This window comes from Microcaecilia unicolor, chromosome 6 (assembly GCF_901765095.1).
Source record: "Microcaecilia unicolor chromosome 6, aMicUni1.1, whole genome shotgun sequence".
Lineage (NCBI taxonomy): Eukaryota > Metazoa > Chordata > Amphibia > Gymnophiona > Siphonopidae > Microcaecilia > Microcaecilia unicolor.
The window spans coordinates 42,349,211-42,368,710 of NC_044036.1; the positions used below are offsets into that span (position 1 = coordinate 42,349,211).

The 19,500-nt window shown below is 41.1% G+C and overlaps 1 protein-coding gene and 1 long non-coding RNA gene across 2 annotated transcripts in view; one reads left to right on the forward strand and one right to left on the reverse strand.

The window, feature by feature from the left end:
• The window catches only part of DNAJC6 (DnaJ heat shock protein family (Hsp40) member C6), a 131,881-nt gene that overhangs the window by 32,028 nt on the left and 80,353 nt on the right, over positions 1-19,500 (forward strand). The window contains exons 7-9 of the mRNA XM_030206603.1: positions 6,291-6,485; positions 8,316-8,433; positions 9,104-9,183. Of these exons, the coding sequence (XP_030062463.1) occupies positions 6,291-6,485; positions 8,316-8,433; positions 9,104-9,183 (393 nt within the window). The remainder of the gene's footprint in view (positions 1-6,290; positions 6,486-8,315; positions 8,434-9,103; positions 9,184-19,500) is intronic.
• LOC115472359 lies at positions 3,472-16,292 on the reverse strand. The gene is made up of 3 exons (XR_003942510.1): positions 16,283-16,292; positions 10,804-10,807; positions 3,472-3,586 (listed from the first exon to the last, which is right to left on the reverse strand). It is a non-coding gene; the product is annotated as an uncharacterized LOC115472359 (long non-coding RNA).

The following is a 19,500-nucleotide window of genomic DNA, read 5'->3' on the forward strand; positions in this document are numbered from 1 at the left end:
TCCTCAGTTAGATTTCATCACAGTATTGAACTACTGGGCCCTATTACTAGAGGGTATTAAGTCCTAATGCACAGTTAGCCCACACCAACAGGCTTCCACAAAATGCGTTAGTGGTTTGCCCTATTTTGATTGTTAGTGTGTAGTAACCTGCACATTAACTAGTTTTTAAAAATATATTTAGGAGGGAGCATGTCATAAGTGGAGACTGGGCATTCCTGTGTTATCCAGCTAGCGTGTTAGGATTAATACAGAGATAATGAGGGAGGCACTGTGCTTCCATGTTAATTTTTTTGCAGGTACCGCATGCTGATGGGATCATCATCACATGACCTGCAAATAAATAAATAAATAAAAAAAATGCCTTTCAAACTGCTGTGTTAGAACATGCTAAGCCCAGATTTTCCGCACTTTAGTAAAAGGTCCTCAGTATTCTGTAATTGAACTTTTGGAAAGCAAATGGTTTATGATTTATGGTTTATTAGATTTAATATACAACCTTCCGTATATGCATCAAGGCGGTTTACAATAAATATAATAAAATAGAAAGAAAAAGAAAATTGGAACACCAAATAATTTAGTTGGAAAGAGACAAATAAAACAAAGGGGGAGGGAGACAGGAATGTGGTCAGGACTTCAACATACTGGAAGAGACGAGTAGCCTGGGTAGACTAAGCTAAAAAAAAAATGCATTTTTAGTGTTGACCTAAACATTTAAAAAGAGGGCTTTATAAGCAAATCTCTAGGCAGTGAGTTCCAAAGGGAGGGCGCTATAAAGAAAAAGGCACTGTTTCTTGTGGATTCAAATTGGGCAGCTTTTACAGAGGGATTAACCAAACAACCATTGTGAAGGGCATGCAATGTTCTTGCAGGTGTATGAGGAATGGCGAATGAGGAAAGGTAACAAGGTACACCATTTTGTAGTGCTTTGTGGGCAAGTATTAATAGTTTGAACTGGATCCAAAACTGGGTAAATTTTGAGGAAGAGCAAAGGATCCTGACAGTGGTGTTTTGCACAGACTGTAGATATTTTAGCAATCAAGAGGGTAGGCCAGCATAGACAGTGTTACAGTAATCTACATCAGAAGACACTAAGGCATAAAGAAGACTCTGCTTTGAAGATTGATCCAAGAAAGGATAAACTGCCCTGAATTGACATAGGGCATAGAATGACCTACTAACAATAGAAGAGATATGGTTATCAAATGACAGCTTTTGATTGAAGAAGACTCCCCAAATATTTGAAGCAATTAATAAATGTAATTGGTTTTCCTTGTATGCTTGGATGAAGAGATGGGCAGGATGAACTACTGATAAGCCAAGAGGTTTTTAAATGGTTGAGGACAAGGCAATTAGGAAAATATTAAAAAACAAAGGGGCCAGAATAAAGCCTTACAGGACAAAGGAATGGGTGGATGAGGAAGAAGTGGGGATGATGACTGAAAATGTTCTGCTCTCCAAGAAGGAAGAAAACCATTGAAAAACAATACAAGAAATACAGATTGTTGGATAATAAAATACCATGGTCTTCAGTTCGAAGACTGCAGATAGGTTCAAAGATACTACCAAGGCTATTTTCCCTTGCTCAATAGAGGAATGAAGTTCACTCAGGAAAGCATTGATAACTACTTCTGTGCTGTGACTGGGACAGAAGCCTGCCTAACGTGGGTGAAGGACATGTGTGCCTGAGTAATGTGCTGATGATTCTGCTGGAAAACTAATCACTCTGCAATCTTAGATATATAACAGAGGTTTGAGATTGGTTGGTAATTAGAGATTTCTAAAGGATTGGCTGAAGAACCCTTCAGGAGAGAACCTACAATTGTGTGCATCCATTGTGATGGAATGATATTGTGTGAAAGGCTACAATTGATAATTAGCATTGCTACAGTAATTAGGCCATGGCAAGGAAGCTTAAGCCAAAAGGATGGACTAGGATCTAGCAGACATGTAATGGCTTGAGAGGAATATATCATCTCGGTAAATGGAATTATAGAAGCTTCATTAAAAGCTGTCCATGAATTTGAGAGTACTGTAGGGATTTCAGGTGAAGAGATTGACGGAAAGGACAATGAGTTCTGAAGAATGGTGGTTTTTGAAACAAAGAAATCAGCAACAGTTTCCGCCAAAGGGATTGGTGCAGTGGAGAGGTCAGTTCCACCAATACCGCAAAAAGTTTCTTTGGATGTTTTATGGACTTTGAAATTAAAGAACTATAATAGTGCATTTTGGAGAGCATTAGTTCTGAGTGATAGAATTGGGAGCAGGATTTGTAATGACTTTTTCGATTGCCTCTCTTACCTCTGGACTTGATGTTTAAATAAGTGTAGGCCTGAATGAAATCATGGCCTTTCTCAAGATTTTAAGGGTTGAGCAGAGGATAAAGTAGTAGCCTTAGAACAAAGACTGGTATCCCACAAATCAGTTTGGTCAGCAAGGGGGTAGGAATCTAGATCATTAGGAAAGGTAGAGCAAAGCAGGGAAAGAGAAGAGGGATCAGGGTAGCGAAGGACCTTAGAAGAAACAGGGAGACAAGCTAAGATATGCAGCTGAAAAGATATCAGGAAATGATCAGACCAGGGAATGGGATCCCAGTGAAAAGAATCAAGGGTTAGGGAAGTATTCATAAAAGATGATAGGACCAGATCCAAGGTCCCCTTTGTGAGTTGGGAAGTGCACATATTGACATAGACCCAGGTCTGAAAGAAGGTAGGTAAACCAACGGTCCTGAGGGTGGCTGGATCATTGACATGAAACTTATGATAGCCCATAACAGTCAGGTTTGGGATAGTGACAGAAGCTAATGATAGGGCTCGATGAAGAGAGTCAAAAGAAGCATTATTCATTCCAGGTGGGAAATAGATAACGAGAATGAACTGGTGAAGAAAGTTTCAGCCTTATAAGAAGTAATTCAGGATATGCCAAAGAAGCAGTAAAAAATTCAAGCGAGGCTAAAGTGTGTGAGATTAGAAGAGCAACACCTTCATGAGTGCGAGAGGAGCAGCAGGTAGAGAAGGTGGAAAACTGGATGGGAGACAATGCACTAGATAAGGGTCATCACTATTCCTGAGCCAAGTCTCAGTGAGATTGAGAATCAAAGAACTAGAGTCCATCAAAATATTGCAGATAGCTGAGGCCTTAGATTTCCGAGATCTACAATTTTAAGGCGAAAATAGGGATGGTAAAAATTGGAGGAGAGACTCTGAGGGGAAACTGAGAGGCATTGAGGAGCTCCATTGTAGTTTAGTTCAGTTGAGTTTGTTTCACTTGATATACCGCTTTTCAACAACTGGAACCAAAGCGGTTTACAACTAAATATACAAACACAAAACAGGAAAATAACTCCAGCAAATTATAGAAAATAAAGCAAGAAGTAAACCAGAGAGAGAAAAAAAAGGCACAGGGACAGAGGACTTCATGTGCTGGTCAACTGGCACCAAAGGGAATAGAGCTTGATATACTGCCTTTCTGTGGTTAAAATCAAAGTGGTTTACATATTATATGCAGGTACTTATTTTGTACTGGTGGCAATGGAGAGAAGTGACCTGCTCAGAGTCACAAAGGGCTACAGTGGGAATTGAACCCAGTTCTTCTAGTTCTTAGGCTATCACACTTACCATTAGGCTACTCCTCCACTCACTAAGGGCCTCTTTTGCTAAGGCATGCTAGCATTTTTAGCGCACACTAAATGTTAGTGACGTCCTTAGGAATATATGGACGTTGCTATTGTATAGTGCGCCCTAAATGTTAGTGTATGCTAAAAATGCTAGCTTGCCATAGTAAAAGACCTCCTAAAGTTGTAAACAACAGAAAGTTGTCAAAAGTCATAGGGAAAACAGCAATGGTCATAATGTTCATTGCGATGATTAGAAAACAAGGGACATTAAAGGATTTGTTACTAAGAAAGAAGGTGTTTTAGGAGGAATTTAAATCTAAACCTAAAAAGAGACTATTGAGTACATTCATCTTTTCAGTGGTAGAATAAGTAAACAAAACATGAAGTTATAGTAGAGATCATGGGGAAAATACTGGCATTTGAGATGTGGTTTTATACAAGAATTCTGGAGACTAACTAGAGGGATATGATCTCGACTGAAAAAGTGCATGAGATGACGGGAGGTGGAAGACTCCTGCTAGAAGTCCTAGCCAAAAAAAACCTCAGATTTATTTGCCATGTGTTCAGCAAATCTAATGCTGGAGAACACTGTAGAAGGCAAATGACATGGAAGGCAGTAGAGAGCAGTCTGGGGTGATGATATTAAAAAATAAGTTTGATCTCAAAACATGGGTGAAATAAAGAAAAAAAGATGAGCAGAGAGAGAACTGGTGCACCACAGCTGCTGATCTTCATGTCAAAGGTGGTACTTGATGAGGATGATAGCAAAGGAAGTTAGGAAAACCATGGGGAAAAAAAGTTGCTATCAGCCTTATTTTCGAAAGTGATGGGCGCCCATATTTTGACCCAAATCGGGAGATGGGCGCCCATCTCGCAAAGGCGCCCAAATCGGTATAATGGAAAGCCGATTTTAGGCGCCTACAACTGCAATCTGTTGCGGGAATGAACAAAGTTGATGGGGGCGTGTTGGAGGCGTGGTGAAGGCGGGACTGGGGCGTGTTTATCGGCCGAGCAGAGATGGGTGCCTTCGGCCGATAATCAAAAAAAAAATGGCCATTTTTAGCGAGAATTTAGGTCACTTTTTTTGGACCCTTTTTTTTCACAAACAAGTCCCAAAAAAGTGCCCTAAATGACCAGATGACCACCGGAGGGAATCGAGGATCACCACCCCTGACTCCCCCAGTGGTCACTAACCCCCTCCCACCAAAAAAAAAAACAACTTTAACAATGTTTTTTTCCAGCCTGTATGCCAGCCTCAAATGTCATACCCAGCTCCATCACAGCAGTACGCAGGTCCCTGGATCACTTGTTAGTGGGTGCAGTGGACGTCAGCCAGGTTGACCCAGGCCCATCCCCCCCACCTGTTACACTTGTGGTGGTAAATGGGAGCCCTCCAAACCGCCCCCAAAACCCACTGTAACCACATCTAGGTGCCCCCCTTCAGCCATAAGTGCTATGGTAATGGTGTAGAGTTGTGGGCAGTGGGTTTTGGAGGGGATTTGAGGGGCTCAGCACCCAAAGGAAGGGAGCTATGGACTTGGGAGGTATTTTACTTTTTTTTTTTTACTTGTTACAAGTACCCCCTAGGGTGCCCGGTTGGTGTCCTGGCATGTGAGGGGGACCAGTGCACTATGAATCCTGGCCCCTCCCACGACCCAATGCCTTGGATTAGTTCATTTTTGAGCTGGGCGCCTTCGTTTTCCATTATCGCTGAAAAACGAAACCGCCCAGCTCAAATCCGCACATATCCGATGCATTTGCCCAGCACAAACCGTATTATCGAAAAAAAAGATGGGCACCCAATTTTTTTCTAAAATACGGTCTGTCCCGCCCCTTCACATACCTGTTCTCGGACATAGACGCCCATGGAGTAGGGACTTCACGTTCGATTATGCCCCTCCACGTAATCTAATTCAAATTTTTGATATGGGGTGAGAATATATTTACCTTTGAAGAGATTCTAGTAGATTCCTTTGAACCAATGTCTGATTTGACAATTGGAGGGCTTTACTGCAAAAATGGGCTTTTAGAAAATTGCACAACTAACAGAAATTTGCCTATAAATTGAAGATCCACTTAAACAAAAATTCAGGGTTTGGAAATGCAAATGTATTTTTCAGTTTTCAAAATTATGCACGTAGTTTTCTTTTGGTGTAAATAGGCCTTTGTGATCTTTTATGCATGTTTAATTCCACTTATAGGTGAGAAATGGGAAATAGAGCTCACAAAGAACAGTCAGAGTCCATACAGATTCTGACTGTTTTTTCCAGGCTGTATTTCCCATGCGCTTGGTGTTTTCAGTTAGTCCTATAGTTGGTAACCGAATGTTACCTCTAATGCACTTCTCATTTTTGATGCAGTGTCGACAGCTTAGACCCCTGAGGAAGGCTTTACTGCCGAAACACGGCCTGTGTTGGGTCAATATTTGTTTATGCATCCTAACATTGGGTCAAGATTTGTCTACTCATTTTGTACAGATTTGGAGAATAAAGGTTTACATTTTTAGAAGCATTGGACTTCTGGACTTTGTATGAGCTGGATAAAGAATAAGCTGCACATTGATACCTTTTAAATGTGCTATTTCTAAAGAATGTGGAAAGTAGAATTCCTGAAACTTAGGACATCTAGTATTAGGACTACTCTGAAAACAAATAACTCTTATTTTTTTTTATTACAGATATATAGGATATATTTGTGATCTGACTACTGACAAGCCCATCCAACCCCATTGCAAGCCCATTAATATTAAATCGGTTATCATAAGCCCAGTTCCCTTTTTCAATAAACAAAGAACTGGATGTCGGCCTTTCTGTGACATTCTGATTGGTGAAACAAAAATATTTTCGACCGCACAAGATTATGAAAGAATGAAGTAAGTTGATTTCTATATTTTAGGATGATTTTAAGAGTATTTCATGTTTATGTTCAGGGATGTGTTGGTGTGTTTGTTCTATCCGTGATAAAATGTATCTAGGATATTTTATTTTATTTTATTTTTTATTTAATTTATAAAATTTAACATTATATCCAAACAATTACACCTGTACAGAAAAGTGCTGCAAAAGCAATAATGAGATAACTCACCATTCCAGATAGGAAATTAAGTAAATACTCAAGTCCACAATATTGAGATCCAAGACTTAATGAGAGGAATTAAAGAAATAAAACACTTTCAGGCATTAACATGCCCCAGGTGCTTGGGCTAGATACTAGTTAAGGGCCATGTTTACTAAGCAGCATTATAGGCGTGTTAACATTTTAACACACTTTAACCATGTATGTGCCTACAATATCCCTATAGGCCCCTACATGGTTAGCGTGTAATATCCCTATAGGTGCCTACATGGTTAGCGCACAATATCCCTATAGTCCCCTACATGGTTAGCGTGTAATATCCCTATAGGCACCTACATGGTTAGCGCACAATATCCCTATAGGCCCCTACATGGTTAGCGCGTAATATCCCTATAGGCGCCTACATGGTTAGCGCACAATATCCCTATAGGTGCTTACATGGTTAGCGTGTGAGCTAAGTGTAGGCTTGCTAAAAACACTAATGCACCTTAGTAAATGCCCTAAATGAAGAGCTCAACTCAATCTACTGACACCCATTTAGTTGCCAAAAAGGCTGAAAGGTGAGAAGGTTCAAAGAAAACATATTTAATAGAATTGTGTCTAAAACTACATTTGCATGGCTATCTTAGCAAAAAAGGTTCCTCTCACTTGAAGAACACTTGGTTTCAATGCTTGCGCCGGCGTTGGGTATCTCTTGAAACATCAGGGAAGATTTGAATCTTAAAGTCCATAAACAGTTTCTCTCTATTCTTAAAAAACATTCTCAGTAACCATTGCTTATCAGGAGACCAAAGTGTCCAATATTGCAGAAACATCCGAAGAGGCTTGCTGCTGTTCCACGGCTTTCCTCAGTAGATAATAAACTTGTGAAAAAGGTGGAAATTTATCCTCCAGCATACCAAGAGTTTCCTTCATATAATGTTTCACCATTTCCATGGGCATAACAGTGGGTACCCTTGGAAAGTGGGTACCCTTGAAATAGTGAAGATTGTTGCTCCTTGCCAAATTTTCCAAAGTCTCACATTTATTCCTCAAATTAGACAAAATCTTGTATCAATGAAGTCTGTAAACTTGAACGCCAGAAAACTCCCTACTGATTTGTTCCACTCAAGAAGACAACACCTTCACCTCTGTTTCATTTTTTTTCTGCTTTCAATTCTACTCGAGAAAGCTTCTGTGTAAGAGCATGGGTTTGTGGAAACAAGGTTTTACCCAAGTCCAAAATCAATAGCCATAAAGAATCCAGTGTTACTTCACTGGGCTTCCTTTGCAGAAACTCAGGAGAGGGATATTTTATTTTATTGCAACATGTGACATATCATATTGGTAGATCTTGATTTTATTAATATAGTTCAGCATCACTAGAGTTGTACTGCTTAAAAAGGTTTGCTGAGTATGATGTATTTTGTTGAAAAGACATTTGGGGTCCTGTTTACTAAGTTGCACTGTAGGTGTGTTAACTTTTTAGCATGCGCTAATGCTAAAGACACCCATAGGAATATATGGGTGTCTCTAGCATTAGCGCATGCTAAAAAGTTAACACACCTACAGTGCAACTTAGTAAACAGGGCCCTTGGTTAGCTTAAACTTTTTTAAAGTAAAGCTTCTTTGTTTTTTAACTCTGTAGGGAATTCCGTGTTCAGGAAGGCAAGGTGGTAATTCCATTAGGAGTCACAATCCATGGAGATGTCGTGGTGTCTCTCTACCATATGAGATCAACCATTGGTGGGCGACTACAAGCAAAAGTATGACTCATTGAACTCTTAGAAAGAAAGCTTGAGTTTATTTACAGGTGCTGCCAGTTGTTGTATTATATTAAATGCTTAAGTCCATTTGAAACATAGAAACATAGAATCGTGATGGCAGATAAAGGCCAAATGGCCCATCCAGTCTGCCCATCCTCTCTAACCCCTAACTCTTCCTTTTCCTAAGGGATCCTGTATGCTTATCCCACGCTTTCTTAAACTCTAACACAGTCCTTGACTCCACGATCTCCACCGGGAGGCCATTCCATGCTTCCACCACCCTTTCTGTGAAATAATACTTTCTTAGATTCTTCCTAAGCCTGTTCCCTCTTAACTTCATTGTATGCCCCCTCGTTCCAGAGTTTTCTTTCAGTTGAAAAAGGCTCACTTCCTGTACATTAATGCCCTTGAGATATTTAAACATCTCTATCATATCTCCTATGATATGATATGATATGATATATGATATGATATGATATGATATCATATCATATCATACGATTGAGAACTGCTGGTAAACTCTTGGGGTCCACTGACTTTGCTGACCCAACCTGCAGGCAGCATCACATTTATTCACAAATATCCTTTACTTCTCAGAGGCCAGTGCTGTAGGTTATTGGTGCTTGCTTTGATAAAGAGAAAACCATTTAATTTTCTTGCTTAATTTTAGATGACGAATACCCAGATATTTCAGATTCAGTTTCATACCGGATTCATATCACTTGGAACAACAGTGTTAAAGTTTACCAAGTAAGTATTTTATAATCTGTCAGAAATTAGTGCACTGTGTTTGAAAACCGAGCATGTGTGCCTGAGAGGAAAAGTAGCCGCTTAGCAAGCAATGGGCAGAGTGAAGAGCAGTGCTGGAGGAAGACCTGCAGTGTCTGCTCCTCCGGGTCCTCCCCAGCCTCCAAGGGGGGCCTGGCGCCAGCATTTTCTCTCTCCTGCTCCTGTCGGGATACAATCACCCGGGTCCTGTCAGGAGAAGGAGAGAGAGAGAGAGACCCTGGCGTTGGGCCCCTCTTGGAGGCCCGGGTCCAGGGAATTTTGCCTCATTGCCCCCCCCCCCTCAGCGGCCCTGCTGACGATATTCAGAGTCAGTACTCTGATAACTGTCCAGTCCAGTTAGGATTGTCATTTATGTGATCCTACTTGGTTTGGAAAATAATCTGGGCTTTGGCAGTGAGTATTGGCATTGCCTGGATAACCTTTGGCTCTATCTATGCTCCACCCCAAGACTGCCCTGGCACTAACTGGGTAGTGCAATGGTAGTCAGACATGATATTCAGTGGCATTATCTGGTTAGGTGCCACTTAATATCATGTCGGGACCCAGTCAGTGGAAGTTAATCAGGCAGGAGCCACTCCTGCCCAGTTAACTTCTGCTGAATATTGACCCCACGATGTCTTATTCTAGAACTGCACAGCAAACACTAGCCTTCCGATTGTGATATTATTCAGTCTTATTAACAGGAGCTATTTCAAGCAGTTAAGATACATACAGACATAGAAAATGACAACAGATAAAGGCCATATGGCCTACCCAGTCTGCCCATCCATATCAACTACTAAGCTCTATAATCTCTTCCTGTTTATCAGAGAACCTCTGTTTGTCCTATACTCTCCTGAGTTCAGATACAGTCCTTGTCTCTACCGCCTCCACTGGGAGGCCATTCCACACATCCACCACCCTTTCCTAAGATTACTCCTGAGCTTGATCCTTTTCACCTTCATCATATGCCCCCTTGTTCCAGAGCTTTCTTTTAATTGAAAGAGGCCAGCCTCCTGTGCATTTATGTCATGAAGATACCGGGGGTGTAGCTACGTGGGGCCATGGGGGCCTGGGCCCCCGTAGATTTGGTCCTGGACCCCCCTGCCGACAATCCTCTCGACCCCCCCTCCCGCAGCCAACCCTCCTCGCCGTCGCTGTGGGCTACCTTTGCTGGTGGGGGACCACAACCCCCGCCAGCCAAGGTCCTCTTGCTTCCTGCGGAAGACTTCATTCTGTTTCTGACGTCCTGCGCGTTGTACGTGCAGGACGTCAGACTCACAGAAACAGAACGAAGCCTTGCAGATCAAGGCTTCGTTCTGTTTCATTGAGTCTGACTTCCCTCACATACAATGTGCAGGACATCAGAAACAGAACGAAGCCTTGCGCAGGAAGCAAGAGGACCTCGGCTGGTGGGGGTTGGGGTCCCTCGCCAGCAAAGGTAGGCGACAACGGCGGCGGTGGGTTGGCGGCGGGAGGGGGTCGAGAGGGTCGACGGCAGGGGGGGCAATGTTGGTGGTGGCGGTGAGGGGGTCGGCAATGGCGGGGGGGTTGGCGGTGCCAGGGGGGGATAAAATGTGCCCCCTCACCTGGGCTCTGGACCCCCCTCCTGCCGAAGTCTGGCTACACCCTTAGAAGATACATAAATGTCTCTGTCATATCTGCCCTCTCTCACCTTTTTTCCAAAGTATACATTTTGAGATCTTTTAGTCTGTCCCCATACACTTTAGCAAATCAAAAGAAAAAAAGCAGATCAAAAAAGACAAAAAAATAGAACAGGAGGGTAACAGAAGAAGTGGTTTATTACAAATTACCTGACATGTCCACATTTCGCCCTCAGGCTGCGTCAGGGGTAAAAAAACTAATAGGGGTAAAAAGCAAAGTGAACCCCTAAAAGTAGTCATACAACCACCTTACATAAGTGCTTCCCAAGCTTACTCAGCAAACTTCACAATGCTATGTTGACTGTTCTATTTTTTTGTCTTTTTTGATCTGCTTTTTTCTTTTGATTTGCTATTTCTGTGGCAGATCTTTGCCTTTTTTTGTTTCTGTCCCAAACACTTTAGGACAAAGACCACTGACCATTTTAGTAGCTGTCCTCTGAACCCACTCCATCCTGTTTATGTCTTTTCAAAAGTCTGGTCTCCAGAATTTATACAGAGTACTCCAAGTGAGGTCTCACCTGTTGTTTTAAGTGGTCCATTACTAGGTACTTCAGAACTGCAGTGCAAAACTTAAGGTGGCAGTTCTATAAATTGGTACCTCATTGTAGGCACCACAAAGGAGTGTGCTTAGAGCTAATTCTATAATAGAAGCATAGAAACATGACGGCAGGTAAGGGCCAAAAGGCCCATCCAGTCTGCCCATCCTCAGTAACCACTAACTCCTCCTTTTCCTAAGGGATCCCACATGCCTATCCCACACTTTCTTAAACTCTGACACAGTCCCTGTCTCCAAGACCTTCACCGGGAGGCCATTCCACGTATCCACCACCCTTTTACGTGAAAGAGTATTTTCTTAAATTCCTCCTAAGTCTATTTCCTCTTAACTTCATCGTATGCCTTCTCATTCCAGTGTTTTCCTTCATTTGAAAAAGGCTCACCTCCTGTGCATTAATGCCACAGAGGTATTTAAACGTCTCTATCATGTCCCCTCTCTCCCAGCATATACATGTTGAGGTTCATAAGCTTGTCCCTATAAGTTTTATGACCAAGACTATTTTCACAGCTGCCCTCTGGACTGACTTCATCCTGTTTATATCCTTCTGTAGATGCGGTCTCCAGAATTGCACACAGTACTCTAAATGGGGCCTCACCAAAGACTTATACAAGGGCATTGTCACTTCTTTTTTCCTTCTGGTCATAATGCATTAAGGGTGTGCCTAAATCTGAATGGCCTTACAGGCTCAGTCTTTAAATGATCATCTGACCTTCAGGAAAACCCTCAAGACCACCTTATTTGGAATAGCTTACTCAAATGTCCCGCCATTGCATCCATAACTGCTGAACTGTAACTATCTTAACGACATCCTTAACTTTATTACCCCTTTCCCTTCTCTGTAATTACTCACTGATCTCTCCTACTTCCATGTACTTGATTGTTTATGCCGGATTAATATATGCCTTTTTCAGACTGATGTAAGCCACATTAGGCCTGCCCGTGGGTGGGAAAATGTGGGATATAAATGCTATAAATAAATAAAATGGTTTAGTGAATTTTTGATGAATCGAAGTTACTTCGGAAGTGTAATGAGGTCTCCCAATTTTGGTTTCCAGAGTGCGGTGTCCCACAGGTTTCCTCACTGAGGTGTTGCTTTTTGTTTATGTCTTTACTGGGCTCTATCAAATTACGCATGAATGAACTTTTATTATCTTATACTGACACCAATCAGTGACAGCCTTGAAGATATTGTAGATAGTTTATCATCCTGCATTGATAGAATTTAACAATGGGAAGTACGTAATTTGTTAAAGCTGAATACTAACAAAACAAAAATTCTGTACTTTAGAAATCCTAATTTTCAGGTCCCTAACACTAACATTATTTTCAGGTAAAATTTTCTCAAATAAAGAAAAATCAAGGCTGCTTGGAATTATTCTTCACTCCTCTTTCTCCTTTGAGGCACATATAAATCATTTATGGCAGAAAACTTTTTTCAGGATGAGACAATTGCATTTAGTGAGGAGCTATTTTAATAAATTTTCTTTTGCTTTGTCAGTCCAAATGTTGATCCTTCCGCATTTGGACTATATTTAGGGTTATCATCTAGGTTACTGAATAAGTTACAACTTATTTAAAATACTGCGGCCTACGGCATATTTGCTGGCCTGATGGCATTACACTGGCTGCCTATACTTGAGTAAAATTTAAATCAGTCTGTATGTTATTTCACATGATTTATGGATCTACTTCAGAACTGTTGTGCAATTTTTTTTCTGATTTTTTTTTAATTAGCTGCTCCTCTCGAATACAGGCTTTGTTGTTATTTGGTTTCCCTAGTTCTAGAGAAGAACACTTTCTGAAAATGTTTAATGTTTGGTTTCCTTTTGCAGTAATTTCTGTATGGAACTCTCTACCTTCTTTTTTTTTTATTTTATTATTTTATTTATCACTTTTCACATTTTAGTTCAAGTACAATTCTTGATATCAGCAAAGATGACTATTAGTCATTCATAACATAAAGGAAATTCTTAGAGCAATCTAGATTAAACAAAAATCATGATCTATTTCTCATCTTTAGTCCACAATATGGAGGCATTACTACACTATACATCAGGAAAATTATAATAATAACAACTAAGAAAAAGGTGGCTGAGCAGAAGGTCCGAGTATAAAACTTTACGGCGTAGAAGTTATTACAGGTCCCGGTAGCGAAATGGGCAAGCCAGCTAACTTAGAGTCCAAAAAAGAGCTCAATTGTTTAGAATCATAAAATATATATTTAACAGAATTTAACTTTATAACACATTTGCATGGAAAGTTTAACCAAAACAATGCTCCCAATTGCAATGCTTTTGGGCGAAGTTTGAGAAATTCCTGTCTTTTCTTCTGCGTTACCTTTGAGACATCTGGGTACATTCTTATATTATAACCTAGGAAATTCTGTTCTCTATGCAAAAAATATTGCTTTAGTATCCAGTCTCTATCAGGTTGTAGAATAAATGTAACTTTGAGTGTTGCTGACGTAAGACCCACCATATCATCTTCTATCATTTGTGTCAAATTTACATCCCCAGTTTCTACTGGGGGAATTACTCTATCTGCTTGCTCGGAATCTCTCTTCAAAAAAGACGTTACATAAAATATCTTTGAAATAGGAGGATATGACTGTTCGGGTACTTTCAATACTTCTGTGAGATATTTTTTAAAAGTAATAAGAGGTGAAATAGACAGCTGCTTTGGAAAATTTAACAGTCTAAGAGTATTTGAGCGTTGGTAATTTTCAAGCATTTCAAGCTTATTTTGTAGGTATAAATTTTCCTTAATCAGGTTAACTTGCAGCTGTTGGCAACTTTGTATAGCTTTGGAATTATTTTCATTATCTTTACTCAAAGTTTCCATTTTTTGGTCCAAAGAGGGTAGTTTTCCAGACAAGGATTCAATCTGTTGATTAACAAATGTGAGTTTCAAACCAAAAGAAGCTTCTAGACAAACTAGAGCTTCCCAAATTGACTCTAAAGTTATCTCCTTTGGTTTTTGGGGTAATAAGGACTTACTTGGTAAGCCTGCAGTTGGATTCTTCAGTAGTTGGCTTGCCCCCGTCGCCAGGTTTTCTTCAGAGACACTCTCCCCTAGTTCACCCGCTGTTACAATAGCGGGGTCCATCGGCGTCTGTAATCCCGTAGCAGCGCCCGTGCCAGGAGACCCCGTTGACGTTCGAGCGTCCTGAGTCTCCTGAGTTGCTTCCGGGGTTCCCGCCGGCATCGGGGGAGGATTACGCTCTTCGGGGCTCCATGATGTTTCGGCTTCAAGCCGCGAAAATGAGAGACCTCTCTCCATATTCGCCGGCAGCGAAGACAACGCTCCCGAAATCGTATTCGGCACCATGAAGCGATCCAAAGTTCCAAGAGATGGCATAGATTGCACCGCCGGGCAGGTGCGTTGTCTGCCTCTTCTTTTGGGCATCAGGAAATCGGGTTTCAGGAAAAAAACGAAACGTAAGACAGGAGCTGCTTCACTTGCGTCTTACTCAGCCGCCATCTTGCCTCCGTCTACCTTCTTTTATAAGGTTGCAGCGCTCCGTTTTTGACATTTTGAAGGAAACTGAAAAACCTTTTGTTTGAACATTAATGCTGTTTTTATGGTTTGTAATCTGGTGTGATTTGTTGTCTATGTAATTCATCTTCTTTTGTAAACTGCAGTGAACCTGCAAAGGGATATCGATGTATTTAACTGGCATATTGACATTCAAACAAAGCCACACTGGTGTGTCAAAAGTTAGAGGTGCGCCTACTTCTGATAGGTCAGTGGCTGGTGAAAGTGGGTGCACCTACTTCTGATAGGTCAATGGCTGGTGAAAGTGGGTGTGCCTAAGTGCACCATGATTTTCTATAAGTTGTGTATGTACCTTGGTGACATGCCCATGCTCTGCCCACATGTACAGTCCTCTGACACTTGTGTACTAAGAGGTTCTTTTACTAAGCTGCGGGAAAAAGGGCCCTGCGGTAGTGGCATGGACTGTTTTTCCCATGCCCCAGGGCCCTTTTTACAGCAGCAGGTAAAAAGCCCCTAAAAAATGGCCATGTGGGGGGAGCACTTACCGCCACCCATTGAGGTGGCGGTAAGGGCTCCATAAGTAACCTGGCGGTAACTGGGCAGCATGCAGCGATACCCGATTACCATCAGGTTAGCACCGTACTATTAAATTAAAAAATATTTTCCAGTGTGACAAAAATTGACACATGCTTGAGCCAGAACTACCGCTGGTGGCCACGTTGGGCCGGCAGTAGTTCCAGGAGAGCGTGTGGTAAGCCCATGTCGGGCTTACTGACACTTTGTAAAAGGGTCCCTAAGTGATTTAAGTGCACTGTTTATAGCTTTGTGCCTAGCACTTAAGTGCATAACTGCTAAATATTGATGTCAATCATTCACATAAATGATTTTATTCTATGAACTAGGTGCATTATTGACACCTACATTTAGACATAGAATAATGGTTAATGCAGCGGGTTGAGAACCTGGGGAATTGGGTTCAATTCCCACTGCAACTTCTTGTGACCCTGGGCAAGTCACTTAACCCTCCATTGCCCCAGGTACAAAACTTATTGTGAGTCCACTAGGGATAGAGAAAGTTGCATCTATCCCATTAGTAGTAAAAATGATGGAGAGCTTCGTGACTAAACAGCTTACGGAATACCTGGACAAGTTCTCAATACTACATAATTCACAATCAGGATTCCAATTGCACCATAGCACCGAAACTGTCCTAGTCACCCTCCTAGCCAAATTCAAGCAGGAGATTGCCACAGGCAAAAGCGTACTCCTCCTCCAGTTTGACATATCGAGCGCATTCGACATGGTAAACCACAACATACTACTAAGAATACTAGGCCACTTCGGGATTGAAGGAAAAGTACTTAACTGGATCAAAGGTTTTCTAACCACCAGAATTTATCAAGTAAAATCAAAGTCAAACATATCACCACCGTGGAAAGCAGTCTGCGGAGTACCTCAAGGATCACCATTATCACCAATACACTTCAACATGATGATAATTCCACTGGCACAGTCCTTATCCAACCGAGGCCTTAACCCATTCATTTACGCAGATGATGTTACAATATATATCCCCTCCAGACATGATCTGACAGAAATAACCAACAAAATCAATGATAGTCTGAACATCATGGATTCCTGGGCAAACTCATTCCAACTGAAACTGAACACTGAAAAAACACATTGCCTCATCCTCTCCTCTCCATATAACAAATACAAACCCACAACCATAAATACTCCAGGACATACCCTCCCTACCTCGGACAGTTTGAAAATAATCGGTGTCACACTCGATCGCAACCTTACCCTTGAGAGCCAAGTAAACTCTGTAACAAAGAAAATGTTCTATTCAATGTGGAAGCTCAAATGATTAAAACCTTTCTTCCCAAGAGCAACTTTTCGATACCTAATACAATCAATGGTCCTAGGCCATGCAGATTATTGCAACGAAATCTATGCGGGCTGCAAACAACAACTCATAAAAAAACTCCAGACTGCTAAAAATACAGCAGCCAGGGTGATATTCAGCAAAACACGCTTCGAAAGTGCCAAAATCCTCTGAGAAAAGTTGCAATCAAAGAACGGATCATCTTCAAAATCTGCGCCTTAGTCCACAAAATCATATACGGCGTAGTCCCAGAATACATGACAGACCTCATAGACTTACCAATAAGAAACAAAGTCAGATCGTCATGATCCTACCTAAACCTACACTACCCAAATTGCAAAGGACTGAAATACAAAACAACTTATGCAGCCAGCTTTTCCTACATAAGCGCACAACTGTCTCCCTTCACTGGCGAACAACACACAGAAATGCAATCAACAAACATGAGTGAACAACATACACCACGAGAGGAAAAATAGACCCCACAACATTCTGGCAACAGATCTATCAAAACGAATGGTCAACAAATGCAGATACCATCCAATTCCTCCAGGAATGGGACGATATATGTAAAACAACATTAGACAAAATCGCCCCAATCCAAACCAGAACATCACATAGGAAAAAATTAAATCCATGGTTCACCGAAGAGCTGAAAAAACTCAAAACACAAGTCAGGAAACTAGAACGCGCATGGAACAAAAAGAAAGATGAACAAACACTAAATGCCTGGAAACTACTTCGGAGGAAATACAAATACACCATAAAACAGACTAAAAGACTACATTACAAAACAATGATTGGACCAAACTACAAAGACACACACAAACTCTTCTACCTCGTGAATAAATTGCTAGACACCACACCAGTTACAAACAATAGCAAAGACATACCAAGTGTTGACAACCTTGCGAAATACTTCAAAGAGAAAATTATACAACTACGACTTAAAATACCTGCCAGCCCTATTGAATACGCCACACTCCTAGACTGTCTAGACCCAGAAGACGGAATACACCCAGCAGACAGAACCTGGACCGAATTCGAATTACTATCAGAAGACCACATCTCTGAAACACTCAAAAGATTCGCCAAATCCTACTGCAAACTAGATATATGTCCAAACAACCTCATGAAATCAGCTCCTCAACAATTCATAATAGACCTAACGAACCATGTAAACTCCATGCTACAAAACGGACTTTTCCCAAAAGAAAAAGGAAAAATTTTACTCACCCCAATACCCAAAGACACAAAGAAAAATGCAAGCGAAATAACTAATTATAGACCAGTAGCATCCATACCACTAATAACCAAAATAACCGAAGGGATGGTAACAAAACAACTTACAAACTATCTAAACAAGTTCTCAATACTGCATGATGCCCAATCAGGATTCCGATCGAATCACAGCACAGAAACAGTATTAATTACCCTAATGACTAAATTTAAACAAATGATTGCAACCGGCAACAATATACTCCTCCTACAATTTGACATTTCAAGTGCCTTCGATATGGTCGACCACGAAATCCTATTACACATACTTGAATATTTTGGCATCGGAGGCAATGTCCTAAACTGGTTCAAGGGGTTCCTAACCTTGCGCTCATACCAGGTCACATCAAATTCAACTACGTCTGCAGCATGGACACCAGAATGTGGAGTACCGCAAGGATCACCCCTCTCACCAACTATTTTCAACCTAATGATGATACCCTTGGCAAAACTTCTATCAAACCATAACCTTAACCCATATATATATGCCGACAATGTAACAATATATATCCCTTTCAAACAAGACATTAAAGAAATCTTCAATGAAATCAACCAAAGCTTACACATCATGAACACCTGGGCAGATGCATTTCGATTGAAACTGAATGCAGAAAAAACTCAATGCCTGATACTTACCTCCCAATACAACACGAAAGAATTTACCGCTATAAACACACCAAAACTAAATCTTCCAATTTCAGAAACTTTAAAAATCCTTGGAGTCACTATTGACTGCCACCTAACACTTGAAACTCACGCAAACAACACAACCAAAAAGATGTTCTACTGCATGTGGAAACTGAAAAGAATAAGACCATTCTTCCCAAGATCCGTCTTCCGCAGCCTAGTGCAATCACTCGTACTCAGCCATCTGGACTACTGCAACTCACTATACGCAGGTTGTAAAGAGCAAATACTGAGGAAACTTCAAACAGCCCAGAACACAGCAGCCAGACTCATCTTCGGGAAACCAAAATATGAAAGTGCGAAACCCTTACGAGAGAAGTTACACTGGCTCCCACTCAAGGAACGCATCACTTTTAAAGTATGCACACTAATCCACAAAATCATTCACGGTGAAGCCCCAGCCTACATGTCTGACTTAACAGACCTACCACCCAGAAACGCTAAAAGATCATCCCCAACTTTCCTCAACCTCCACTTCCCTAACTGCAAAGGTATAAAATACAAAGTGCTGCACGCATCAACCTTTTCTTATATGAGCACGCAATTCTGGAATAAACTACCCAAGAAATATACCAGTTTATTAACTAGGATAATTGTATATGTGCTATAGTTTTGTTCTTCCCTTTTAAGCAGCTTGTTACATTAAAGATACATGGTACCTTTAAAATTATCCTATGAGGGGCATAATCGAACAGCGCCGGCCAAATAGATGGCCGGCCCTATTTGGCCGG